General features: G+C 42.4%; 1 protein-coding gene across 1 annotated transcript; it reads right to left on the reverse strand.

Annotated features, from left to right (window-relative positions):
• Positions 1-9,100: 9,100 nt before the first annotated feature.
• Positions 9,101-10,618, reverse strand: LOC109477617. Its single transcript, XM_019778962.1, has 4 exons — positions 10,581-10,618; positions 10,278-10,370; positions 10,035-10,127; positions 9,101-9,484 (listed from the first exon to the last, which is right to left on the reverse strand). Exons 1-4 carry the CDS (start codon positions 10,597-10,599, stop codon positions 9,384-9,386), a joined length of 306 nt encoding a protein of 101 aa, XP_019634521.1. The 5' UTR covers positions 10,600-10,618; the 3' UTR covers positions 9,101-9,383.
• Positions 10,619-14,010: the final 3,392 nt, after the last annotated feature.

Genomic DNA, 14,010 nt, shown 5'->3' on the forward strand with positions numbered 1-14,010 from the left:
CTGGACTGCGATTATGGATTACGATTGTAATAGTGATGTTTATTCCGTCTTGTTTTGTGTATATTGTCTTGTATATATGCACCCAGTGCCACTCCGTAAAGCAGTGAGTAGTGCTACCCTGGTTAAATTTAAGAACACGGAAAATAAGTAAATAAATACCAAATCCCATGCACTCTTGTGTATGCATTTTGCACCATGTATGTTTTAAATGTTTGTAGGTATAGTAGAAATTTGAACGATGTAAACTTTATCTTGTTGATATATCTTGTCTGACCCTTACCTCTTCCATCATGACCTCAATGAATAGCGACTTGCATGCCGATTTGAGCTTGCATGTATAAAGAATGGTTTAAACAAACAAACAAACAAACAAACAAACAAACAAACAAACAAACAAATACCTCCACTGACGGGTGTAGCCAATAGCAGGATTGAAAGGAAGAATGTCGACAGTAGGGCGTCCATAGCTGCTGCTCTGACCCTGAAGTAAACCCTGAGTAATGTTACAGGTAACAGCCTAGCCTGATTCAAGGGTATGAGAAATGAGGTAACGTTATATTTGGTGATTTGGAGTAGCCACAAGGTATTCAAACTCTATTATAGTCCTCAGAAAGACGTCACAATCCCTGCATTGTGTACTAGTTAGACTACAGGAGTGACCTGGGGAAGATATAATTTCGACAGCAATGTCAAGAGCTATGTATTTTCTAACTCTATTATAGTCCCTAAAATGGCGTCGTAATTGAGGCATTGTGTACCTAAGTAGCTACTTTGACTACAGAAGGGACCTCGGGAAGATATGATTTTGTCACGAACGTCAACAGAAGATGTAATTTCGTCAGTGATGTCAACAGGAGGTATAATTTTGTCAGTTTAGCGCTTAGTTGCCACGTCAACCTGGAACCACTGTGTGTCCGTGTACAATAACAACTCCACTGCAAATAGAATTATAAGTAACAAGACGGTTTCTTCGAAAAGGCTGAGCCCCTGTAAAGTAAAAAAAAGACAGCAATGGGAGCTGTTTAAGGCTGTCTTTATTTGGTATTCGTGCATTATTTAGATTTAATGACAATGAAGTTTATTGACAATGAAGTAAATTAAATTTAAATTATTTAATAAGTGGGAATAATGTTCCAACTTGATATATAAGTGATGATACTAAGTATAACGCACAACTAAGTGGGATACAACATTTACTTTGTAAAACAACATATTGAGAGAACAGAGATCTTTCTATACAATTTTATATGAACTAGGAAGGGCAATATTTGATGGGGAGCAAATACAGCATATTTCACTTCATCTCCCTCTCGCATTCGAACATATAGATTGTTCCATGTCAATCTTCTGTACAAATGGACAGTCCCAAAATTACCTTTACTAACAACATCACCCCAATCCGACATGCTTATTTTGACTCTATTAGATGATACAGTACCTGAAAACACTGCTAAATGCTCCAAATAGTCATGTTTCATCCAGAAGTCAATGGCTAACTACACATCAAAAGTAAATTTAAAGAGTCAAGAGTAAAGTCACTATTCTTCGCCTCCATCCTGCGGGTCTTGAGCCACTTGCCGTCTTCTTTGTCGTCTGTTGCCATAGTAGTACATCAACCCGCCTCCCACACCGATGATGCCTGCAGCACAGCCTACACAGACCAGTGCGAGGTTGAGCGGCGTGTTGTACCACGAACCGATAGATTTAGCGGTCTCCCCTCCTGCAAAAGAATGATACGATTTGTACTTCTGACAATTGGAAGTTGCATCTTCTTGCATACAGGTGCGTGATGTTCATGCAACCTTACAAAATACAGCAAATGCAGGAATCTCATGATAAGATGGTGTCACTCATACCGGCTAGTCCTGTCGTCTGGTTAGTGGTCTGCTGAGAAACAACGGTTGTTCCTGGAAGAGTTGGCCGTTGTGCCGCCTGACTGGTAGTGTACTGAGAAACAGTTGTTCCTGGAAGAGTTGGCCGTTGTGTTGTCTGAGTTGTGGTGTTCCGAGAAAAAGTTGTTCCTGGAAGAGCTGATTGTTGTGTCTGCCGTGGAGACGAAGACACCTGTGTGGATGTAGTCTGTGTAGTACGGTCTGTGGTGTGGGTTGGAGAGGTTTCATATCTTGACGTCGTGGGTACCTCAGTAGTTTGCTGATTTGCATCTGGAATTGCAAGAAACCGGAATCGTCATCCTAACATTAATACATAACCCCCCGTCCGAGCTCTGAAGTTGGGAGGACACCCTGGAAATGTTAGCCTGGAGTTCAGCCTTCCTAGCTTTCGGGTCCGCTCCCCAAGATTCGTCCCCAACATCCGCCACCCCGCGAATCTTGTGGAGCGGACCAAAGGTACCAAAGCTGGAAGCAAATACATCCTGTGCCTTTTGTTGAAGGCTTGGTCTTTCTTGAGAAACTTTGTTTTCTTGTTCGAACCAGGGTCACACAGTTTACTAAATCACCCACCTGGTACAACAAGCCGATCATACATGTTGCCGTTTGATGCATAATTCTTCTCCTCGGCAGAACAGATCTTGTTTTTATCTCGGCCGCCTGAAGCGGCCGAGGTATTGTGCTCCAAAATATGTACGTTCGATCGTGTTTTCGACCGTGAAAAAAAACCCAATGAAACCAATTACTCTGCATGTATACTTTACTTTGTGGTGTCGACCTACCGAATGATAGTGTCGTTATTCTGATACAACGAAGTTGCTAAAAAAGAGGAAATGCTGTTTACCACAAAACCATTGTTTTATATCATAGTATGCATTTAATGTTCTAGAATTTCGCTAATAGCTGCTGTAATTGGACCAATAAATCAATGACATAAATTATGTACATTAACCTTCCATATTTGCTTCAGTCGCAAGATGTCGCTTTTGATTGGTGAATAAATCACTGTGACGCAAGTAAATATTCACTTGAAATGAGAAATTACCGCCCAACAAAACGGACCATTAGATTCCCAGTGCTGTATTACTCTTTTGTTCTTGTGGTCAACTTGTTTTCTTTGCTTGAATCGCGTAAAAGACCAAGGAAAATACAATGAAATCGGCAATCGCCGAGCCGCGCCCCGATCTGCCGCCGCCATCTTGGATTTTTTTGGAAAGCTGCAATTTGGCCCAAACCGCTAGAGGGGGCGAATTAAAATGTTTAATATATTCGGTGTGAAGTTTTAGTAGCTCTAGCAGTAGAGGAGAAGTTTGATAATGCAATAAGAAACGGAATAAAAATAAGAATAGAAAATTAAATAGAAATAAAATAAAACAGAAATAAAAAATAAAATAGAAAATAAATAAAAAATAAATAAAAATAAAAAAATGAAATAAAATGAAAATTATTGTAGTGGTTACATATACTTAACGTTATATTGTATTTAGCAATGATCATTTTTCACTAATTCCATTGAAGCAAATGATAATGGAAGCCAACTTATTACCCTGTTTGGTGTTACAGGTATGAACATACTAGGTAATACATTCTTTCCTCTCTAGCAGTTACACAAATCTATGTGGACATCCTCCAAGAACACAAAACTACATGGCCAGCGGCCGAGATAAACTTTTTTCAAAAGTCTTGTTCAAATAGCATTGGTTCAATGTGTTGTGTTGGAACGACAGGCATGTCGGTTCGGCACAGCAAGCTGCTGCACAGAACTGCAGGGTGACGCCATGATGACTGGCTATGTCCACTGGAGCTCCTCCACAGTCAGTCCGGGGGAAGTGGTGAAACGATGATGGTCCCTGGCAAGTCTCTGAAATAGAAAAGAGCGTTTTACCTTATATTACACTAACTTATAATGTTCTCAATTTCATATTCCTACCAAGATGGGCAAAATGCACAACATCATGCACGTCAAGTCGTCTGACCAAGGAGGTTGTATGGTACATCCATCCTCCTTAGCGTGATAGTAAGCTTCTGCACAAAACTCCAAGGTGATATTACGATGGCTGGGTGGACTTGTCAGGGACAACCATCGACGCTAGCCTGGGTGCCAGACTGTTTCCAGAGCAGTCACAGATCCTCGGCTCCAGTGCCAACATGTTCCCAATGAAATTATACAACAACCCCCTAAGTTACAGGTAGGCCCTGGTTCACGTTTTTATGAACGTTTTATATTTTGACACGGAAATTGCAAAACGACTTTTTAACGTCTTTCATCTATCCCTTAACCTACTCACCCCCCCTTTAAGGCAATCAGAAGATCTGACAACCTGTTTTCTACACCCGATTTTCAGTTCTTCTCGTTTCCCTTGATGACATGCCTGGCCATTCTGTAAGATTATCCTCCCATCTTTCCCCTGCATTATACTTTTTCTAGTCCCGATGGCCGCAACTTGTGATCAGGCCACTTCAGTTTTCATTTCTTTACTGTTGTTATGTATGGACCTGTTTTTTTAAACTCCGTTCCGTACTTCATCACCAAGTACCTACAAATATAACAAGAAAGGTGTAAAAAATACACCTAGGCGACGAATTGTATATTATGTAAATTAGGGTATTATCAATTTAATTTATTTTTATTATATGTACGAATTGGAATACTTCACTTCATAAGCTACATGTCCATATATGTGCCTGGTTATCTGCATGTCGGCAATCGACCAATATCGGGTCCCCATTCTTAGCTCGGTGTTTGTTGCTATTGTTTAGATTTAATTCCAATCTTTTATAAATATTTTTAAAGGGATATCTTATGTTTTACAAACATTTCAAACTTGTTCTTAACTTCTTAAGAAATTTCCGTAAATTAGAAAACATTCGAAATATTTTTGAGTCCGCGTACGATATTTCCAATGATTTTTAAAGAAAGGCAACTCGGTTCTACCATTTTTTTAAAATTTTTGTAAATGACCCGTGACGAAGTAATTTGCACATCAACACGAAGTGTTCTGTGAGCCAAAAATAGGAATCGTTGATATATACATGATGAACCCTGCGGCGATCCTGCCATCGGCGAGCACTCGACACGATAGCGGCCAGCCATTGATACTGAAAAACAGTGCCAAACCGTACGCTGCTTTTAATAAATCTCAAACTCTAGTGAAACATCAAATCCTTTCTGTTGTACCATGGTTGTACAGTCCATCCATATTTCTTGAGATAAAAAAAATAGGTACCCATTCACAAAAACGCCTGTAAATTCAAGGATCTTTCTCGCACAGTATTACGTAGATCTATTACACGGCGCCGAAAATACACTCCGTCTTTCCTCTCGTCAAAAACGCCGTCCGTGCAAGTCATGTGTGCTTCCAAATAAGGAAGTCCGCGGAAACCGCTGGCATATTGCCGGTAGCTCGGGCGATCGCGATCTTCGGTCTGCATCGGCGCGTGTGACGTCATGATCGGGCTCATTTGTATGCAGGCGTCTGCCTTTTGACTACATGGACTACAAAGGACGCCGCCGGAGGGCGTAAACCCAGATGCCGCGGGTGAAACTGCACATCAAGTAAATACGAAGTTTGGCTGGTAAAATAAAGAAATTAAAATTAAGATCTCAGTTGATTGCCACTTTCGAATTTTTTGCAAATTATGACATTTTCGAAAACAATGCTACTCAAGTACGTACATTTTTTAAATAATTTCAGAATATTTATAATATTTTCAAAAATATAAACATTGAGAAAATATTAAAGGTATTATTTTAAAAAAACACGCGGTGACTTGGAATGCACTCTATAAGAGCGCACGTACAGCACATGAATCCAGGTAAAATGATCTATCAAAAGTTGTAAGACATAAAAGGACATACTACTTGTGATGAAAGCTCCTTGTATAAAGTCAGTAGGAACAAAGATCACTGGATACCGGTATGGTGATCATTATCTAGTCTACCGAAGCGATCCTTTTCTCCACCGCTGCAAATTTTACATGCCCGGTCAAGCGGCCGTTGACCTTATATAATAGAAAGCAGGACAATATAGTTTACGTGCGCTCTGGACTCTGGATCGATACGCAAAAACCATATGTATATCATATACATTATCATTATGTGCATAACATAGCATGGTCTGTCGCTGTGTGTATATTCTGTAAGGGTAGGAATAGGCTATCAAACCCAAACCTTTTCTCAGGTACGGGATTGTCAGAAAAATGTTTATGAAAGGCGGTATGAACCCCCAATGCATCCTCCTTCGCAGGGCTAAAATCCTCCGGTTCCCGATTTTAGCCCTGCGAAGGAGGATGCCCCAATGCTGCAGATATAGGCCTGGCGTGCTTGTAGGTGCTTGTATTATATCCTGGATGCTGTCCGTGTGCTGGTTCGCAAACAGGCCACGGTCACGAGGTCTGGTTTATAGATGTGTTGTCCGCCACACACGTTTGCGGGGACACCAACATGCATCCAAGGTTGATAAATAAATAAATATAGTGACCACAGGTACACTCGCCAGAAACGTACAGAACGACCTTATAGAGGTAAAGTTGATCCGCGAAGATCAGGCGATAAGTAAGTGTCATCTGTTGTTGTTCTGTCGCGGTGCGTAGATAAGAGCGCTCCTTGGTGACATTCGTTGTTTCCGATTCCGAAAGCAGAAATGTATGTCCAGATACTAATATTTGCTATACACTTGATCTGGCCTGTCGTTCACAATTGACTTTTTCAGTGACTATGTCTTTACATAGCCTCTACCAGACTCACAACGCTGGCTATTTATAGTAGAATATTCGCCAGGGGAGTTTGACCGCCTTGCAGGACCTTGTAGGTTTGACTGGCCTTCGGAGGGAAAGATTTAAGGGGGTCATTTAACTACCTCCTCGCGGCCGGACTCCCTTGGCCAATTCTAATCTTTTTTTTCCCCGATCTTTCTACGATCCGTATTCCCGTAGAAAGGTCTGGTGGAGGCTAGTTTTATATGCCTCAAATCGCCGCGTCACAATGTAACGTTGGATGCACTTTTGTCCGTTTTTGTGGGCACATATTTTTCTTTGTAGCGGTTTTAGGACAAACAGTAAAAGGAAACACAACAGAAGAAGAATAAAGACACACATTATTTTTATAATCTTCCATGGGTATCATCGTTATACTAAATAAATGGAACCCGTCATTTCTTTTCGGCAGCGTTTTGGAATTTGAAAAGGCTTGCGCTGCGGACATGTGCTCATGTTGGTAATGTAAGGGGCTTTACGTTTTCAGGTTTCTGGGAAAGGTTTCTGTTTGTTTACACCGCCGCTACAACAACAAGCTTGACCCCTTTCGCTCCCATCCCATACAGTGACTCTGGCCAGATGGCCGGAGGTTGCCTCGCACAAGTTGTTGTGGTCAGCAGAAATGTAGTTAGATAATCGTATTCATTGTCTTGGCCAATCAGGCGTAATTGTCTTACAATTAGCAATATTTAATCCCTCCCACATATTCCAAAAATGGACAGAGCTGGCAAAACATGTTAATAAGGATGTGTCCTCGTATAAATATCACCGCGACCTACTCGCGGACTCATTACGCACGGAAAAAAAACCCACGTCCATCGGCTCTGTGTGGTTAAGTCAATTTGAAGACCCCCAGCGAAGTGGGCGTTGGCGCCCCTAGCAACACATAGCAACCACCTTTGACCCCAAGTTTCCCAGATTTTCCCCATTGTTCGCTAATTGCCCTCCCTCCACCTAGTGTGAAAACTTCCCTAGAGGGGTGCCGCTGGCCCAGGTGAGATGTTACCTGGCACCCTGCAGGGGTGTGAAGGGCTTTTTGACAGTACTGTCTGGGAAGGGAAGCAGGATGTGTATTACGTGTAACCAAGCAGCTTCCATGTTTGGTGTAACGACTTACAACTTCCAGTCTGTAATGTTCCAGTCTGTAGTATTCATGTTTTGTTGTTCCACAACTAAGTCTGACCCTCAGGAAAGGTGCATAATTGCTTCTAATTGAACTTTTTAAGCTAGAAAACTTCTGTAAACCCATTTTCAAAACACTCAGTAGAATTGGTAATTATGCCAAGCTGCTAACTAAATTTTCCAGTTTCTGAAATAAATAAAAAATTCCATGCCAATTTTTTTCATCTGGTATATTGTTCCTTGTACTTTACATTATAAAAAAAAATGATTATTCTTGTACAGTCATTACTGAATCCAAGGAAAAAGCAAAACAATTTGACCATCAATTCCACAAAACATTAGGCGTGTATGTGTAATAAGACTGGAAATTTTCCCATTTTGCAAGTGACTGGCATACATGATTAATTTTTTCAAGGACATTATACAATTGTTTTGAAAGAGTCGTATTATTCTAAGTAACCTATGCTCAGAAACACTAAGGAATGAAATAGCCTATGCTCAGAAACACTAAGGAATGAAATACGAATACTGCAGCTCACATGATTTGGCATTTTTCTTGTTTCTTGATCAAACAATTCCTCCAAATTTCTTTCAAAAATTGACACAAAACAGACATATCATTCTATACAGCTGCACTGTATATTAATGTGCAAGTAACAAGTCAGGCATATCATTCTATACAATGTATTATCCATGTGCAAGTAACAACAGACATATCATTCTATTCAGTAAATGTTGCACTGTATATACCTTGTATGTGCAAGTAACAAGTTAAGGCCTATCTATACAGTTACACTGTATATCCATTTGCAAGTAACAACTGAGGCCTTATGATCATTCTATGCAGTTGCACTGTATATCCATGTGCAAGTAACAAGTCAGGCGTAACATTCTATACAGGTACACTGTATATCCATTTGCAAGTGAAGTAACAACATAAGGTACATAATATGGAACATTTAGAAGAAATGAATAATTGCAACAGTCTTTACTTTTGCCACTAAATACAAACATTGACCTCATTTCTTAATTTGATTGATATCAAATCTGAACTAGCCAACAAAACTATATCAATCTTTGGTTATATTACCTAGTATAACACATTCAGGAAGGTAAAACAAAGCATTTGAAGACTAGCCCATCTTGGAATACAGTCAGAATTGGCACAAATATTAAACTCTAGACTGGCATTGATGGATTCCTACAGGGTTTTCAAGAACTTGATTGCTATAATGTTTACCCTGTGTACAGCGGCTAGTCCAACTTGTAAACAAATTTAAAGGGATTCAAGCACAACAATCTATTATCTGATGAATTATAATACCTCGGCTTCATAAGTGGAATGCTTCAATCTCTAAATCATTCCAAATGCCTTCATTAGAGACTTTGCCTGTTTCAGACTGTTATACAAAGCTTTGATGTCATCAGGTGCTTCCCTTATATCATGTAATGTAGGAATTGCACAATTATGTTTAAACATATATTCTCGTTCAAATGCCTCGATGTCTTTCTTCAAGTTTGAATACTGCTTGCTTACTTTTGTTTGCAGTATGGCAACAGTCTTATCATATACAGGTTTGATTGCTGTTCTGTTTCGTCCTTCTTTTAGCTTCTTTCTTAGTGCCTCGAATGACTCGATCTCTTGAATGTCTCCGAGAAGCCCACGCAAGTTTCTGGTCCAAGAAGACTGTGACTGCTTCTCTTCCTTGCCTTTCTCGCTGTAGGCACAATTTAAATGAGAAGGCTTAGTAATGTACAAGTACATGTATATAACTTAACTCCACCATATTAAAGTAAAATAAAAGTAAGGCTACTGTGCTTATGCTCATATGATTCTAATTGAATTTACAGAGCGCAGTCTGTCAGCTGCCAGTTGAGGAGCATCTTAATTCTTGTCTGAATTGAGGCTTCAAACCCTTCGTTAGCTAGTTTCCTGCTGGCATTTTTTACACAACATTTTTCAATTACTTCATGTCTTAATCAGGTCAGAGACCCCTGACTTTTTTGTAACGCCCTGCGGTTGCATAGATACTTCCGCATTTGTTGTGTTTTGCTGTGGTATGATTAGCGTTGCATGAGAAATACCACTAAATTGTCTGATTTTTACAGGGCACTATATGGATGGTACTGCATGTGAAACCCATTACAATTGATGGGCACCATAGGACTAGGGAATATGCTTCTGTTACTGATGACATTCTACTCCAAAATCCAGATTATTGATCAAACATGACACTTATACTATTAGATAAAATCTTTGTAACATACCTTGTATGTCCAGATGGCTGGGCCGATGAAAACAGTTGGACTGGGTCTGTCTTGCCCCTCCGGTCTCTTCTAAGGGGGGTATGTTCTGAGCACCTGAAGAGAATAAAAAAACATACAATCAATGAAAATATACAGAACAATTTTGGATTTGTAGGTAAATTACCTTGGCGATGATTATCCTGGCTGAAAAGTTTTGATTGATTACTTGAAATATGGTTTATGGTATGAACAAATAGGACATACCTTGATCGAACAGCACTTGGTCCAGGAGGTGACATGAATGCTGCGGATGGTTGCTTGTCAAAGCTTGTAGTCGGCCCATGTTGCTCTTCACCACTGTAACAGCAATAAATGTACTGTTAATATAATAAGACTTAAATTGTCAGTAGCCTTCCACTTGGAAGTGTCTATCTTTAAATTATGCTTTAAGTGTAAAAGTGGACTGCACACCCCCATGGTACAATAGGATAGTCCCTAAGGTCAGAAATCAGACAGCACATGATATTTGCTTAAAAATTAAGGTCAGCCTAAGTACTACAGACTAACCTGTATACAGTTCTGTCATCTTCGGAGGTGTGGACGGCGTCATCTTCAGAGGTGTGGATGGCGTCATCTTCAGATGTGTGGACGGCGTCATCTTCAGATGTGTGGACGGCGTCATCTTCAGATGTGCGGACGGCGTCATCTTCAGATGTGTGGACCGCGTCATCTTCAGAGGTGTGGACCGCGTCATCTTCAGAGGTGTGGACGTCATCATCTTCAGATGTGTGGACCGCGTCATCTTCAGAGGTGTGGACTGTGAAGACATCCTCTACCTCCCGTACCTGCTGCACCAGCTCTGAGATGTCCTCCTCTTCCTCCCCCTCCATCATGTCATCATAGCTGTCAGCAGTTGCAGTTAGTGTGTCCAAATCTTCTGAACAAGCTTCAAACATTGGGATAAAGTTTGTCCGCTTGATAGCCGTCAGGTTTCTTTCTCCATCAGTCTCATACATGTACACTTTCCGCAGAGGAATGACTGTGTTTTCATCAAGGCACTTTTGCCAGGATTGGCAGAGGTGTTGCTCCACTGTTTTAAGTGAGCTGCTTCTGAAGTGGAGCATCTGAGGACCTGATGGCAGGCTGTCAGGGTGGGTTGATCCGTCGTGGAAGATGACCCCCTCTTCGTGTACTGTCCACCACTCCCCTTTCCCACATTGCAGGTAGTCCGCCAGCCGCTCGCAGTGTGCTTGCCATGCCTTTGGAAACTTGTCGATGATATGAAGTGGAACAATTGTGTCCTCGACACCCGTCTGCTTCACCTTGGCTGCATTGGAGACAATGCTGTCTGGCTGGTATGTTGTCCCCTTGTCACTTCGCAACACATTCTCGCAGTGTGTTCGCACCAGCATGTTGCCGATAACCTGACCAGGACGTCTGGAACAGCCGGTTGTGCGGTGAATCCCTCTCAGTTGATTGAACACTCTTTCCTCAGATTCAGTGTGTGCAGAGCTGAGAGCGACGATCCTGAAGACTGTTGGTGCATGTGTTGTTAAGGTATGGAAGTATATCCCATACAAACAACGAGCCGTCAACTTCTTTGGCTTGGGAATGACTTGCCGCATACACATGGCATGTATGAATGACTGATTGTGTAGACGTAAAATTTCTCGCTGACATCTCTTTTCTGCAGGGAGGTAGCAAAGGCGCTGAATCTCTAGAAGAGAGGTGATCAGTTGTAGGACGAGAGGAGTTGCTTTGCCTTCCAGCGTGTTGGCCAATGCGATGAGTGCAACACGGTAGTCACATCCTCTTTTCAGCTCCTTAGTGCCCAGAGTGGCGTTATAAACTTGCTTTATGTCATTCTTGACATCAGACGAGACATGGAATGGTAGCTCCTCAAAGATGTGCTGAATGTGATGTGAGATGTCATGCAGCGGTTCACATGGCAGGACCTCATACTTCTCTAGGTTGAGGCTCTCTAGAGAAGTTTCTGGGCAATGGAATAGGAGTGCTGGGGGACGCTTGATGCCATGTAGCTCATTTTTCAAGATCATGCAGAGTTCCTTGGCAGGCTTACCCCGGGCTTCGTGTACATCCAGCACACCTCTGGACGAGAGATCTTTGACTAACTCCTCTTTTGACATATTGTCCACCGCTGTCATGCCCTTTACAGACTTCTCCCAGGTGACTTCTCCTTCCTTGAGTAAGCATATTCGCTCTGCCAGTGACATGTGGGGTGCACGATACGTGTGCTCAATATCATCAAACCGAGCTGCATTCACACCGCAAGGGCACGGGAAATGTCCTCCACGTTGCTGGCCTGCCTCGAATTCCCTTGCAGGGAGGTCGCCTTTGAAAAATCGCAGGACATCGCTGTACTCATGCAGTGTTCCATTTATCTCAACAGATACAGTCATGGACATCTGGTGCAGGCACTCGCGCCTTTCTGCCGAATAGCACAGCTGATCGTTGTCACTGCAGCTACACCGTGCCACCATGTATATACATGGCTGTTCCACATGCGACTGGACACAGATCCGCTCTCCATAGAGTTCCAGGTACTCAGCATCGGTCAGATGAATGGCAGGGTCATACACTGTGCTCGTCATGTACACCATATGTCCATGGTTGCTTACCTGGCTTGAATCTTCCCAGATAGTTATGTGTCTTGTGTGTTCTATTCTTTTCAGCTTGTTTCGCATGTTTGTGATGCAGTCATCTTCGTCATATTCGTTCAGTTCCTTGAGTCTTTCCTTGACAAGACTTGCTTCCATCTCATCATACTGTTGTCCATCTCTTGTCCTCATGAACTTCTGCTGCTCTTTCAGGCTCCTGCTCCTGACTTCTGCCAAAGGATGTTTCCTGCCTTCCACGGTGAATCTCTTCACATGCACTTTCCCACTTTGGGCATCAAAAACCATTTTTTCGAACTCTTGTGGAACGATCATTTCGCCGATTGGTATTTCTCCATCTTTTATCATCATCGCAAGGCTTTTCCGCATCTCCTTTGCTGCTCGGGGAGTAGGCATGGGTACATCTCCTGAGTTGGGGATGCGCTGTTTCCTGCGCCGAGGCCTTGGAGTGGTCCGGGTGTTCTGTGATTTGACAGCGGACTGGAAGCGATGTATATTCACACCCTCCTGGACCAACCAATCCTGGATGATCTGTCCACCATTGCTTGCTGGTTTCCCCTGCTTGTTGTGCACACCTTTGTCCTTGGCGTATGCCCTCCAACTGACAACTTTGCCGTCTGGCCAGGATTCGACTTCTTCTTTGATGGCCTCCCAGGACCATGTTCCCCAGAGCACCGCTTTTCCAACCCTCCGCCTCCTCTTGTACTTTCCCGCGGCCTCGTCAGCAGCTCTCTCCCTTGCTCTCTTCTTAGACGACTCGATCGTTTCATACCCCATTGCCAGTCTCCGTTCCTCATATTTCCGGTCCGATTCTCGAGTGCCCTGATGTACTATAACATCCTTGTTTTGTTCCTGCCACTGCTTTTCAATGTTGTGCTTGACATTGGCAGCCACTGTTCTTTGCTGTTTCTGGAGGTTATGTTGGGCGAAAGTTTCCTGAACTTCGGGAACATGTAACAATCCATTTGCCAATGAAGTTCCAAAAAGAGTCAGAAATGTTCTGTTGCCATCTGTGTACCACTCGTTTGCTGCTTTCTTCAGGTCCTTTGGTGGCTGTTTCTGTTGCACTTGGAGCAGAGGGCTTGCTTCAAAGAATGACCTTGTCGGTTTGTCCTTTCCTGCACGCCCATTGAATAAGTCTGCCGTTGCCCGATACGAGACAAAACAAGCCTTACACTGGACTTTCTTTCCATCCCTCTCAGACTGAAGCTGGTGACTTGCTTTCTGTGTTTGTGAGAGTAGTTTCCATGCTTCGGGATTAAACGCCGCGATGTATCTCTTCATGTCATCTCGATGCTGTCCTTCCTTGGCTCTGGCCCATCCCTTGAAGACACTGTCAACCTTGTCGACATACTTGCGGA

Source organism: Branchiostoma belcheri, unplaced genomic scaffold (genome assembly GCF_001625305.1).
Source record: "Branchiostoma belcheri isolate BF01 breed outbred unplaced genomic scaffold, Haploidv18h27 scaffold40, whole genome shotgun sequence".
In the NCBI taxonomy this organism is placed as follows: Eukaryota; Metazoa; Chordata; class Leptocardii; order Amphioxiformes; family Branchiostomatidae; genus Branchiostoma; species Branchiostoma belcheri.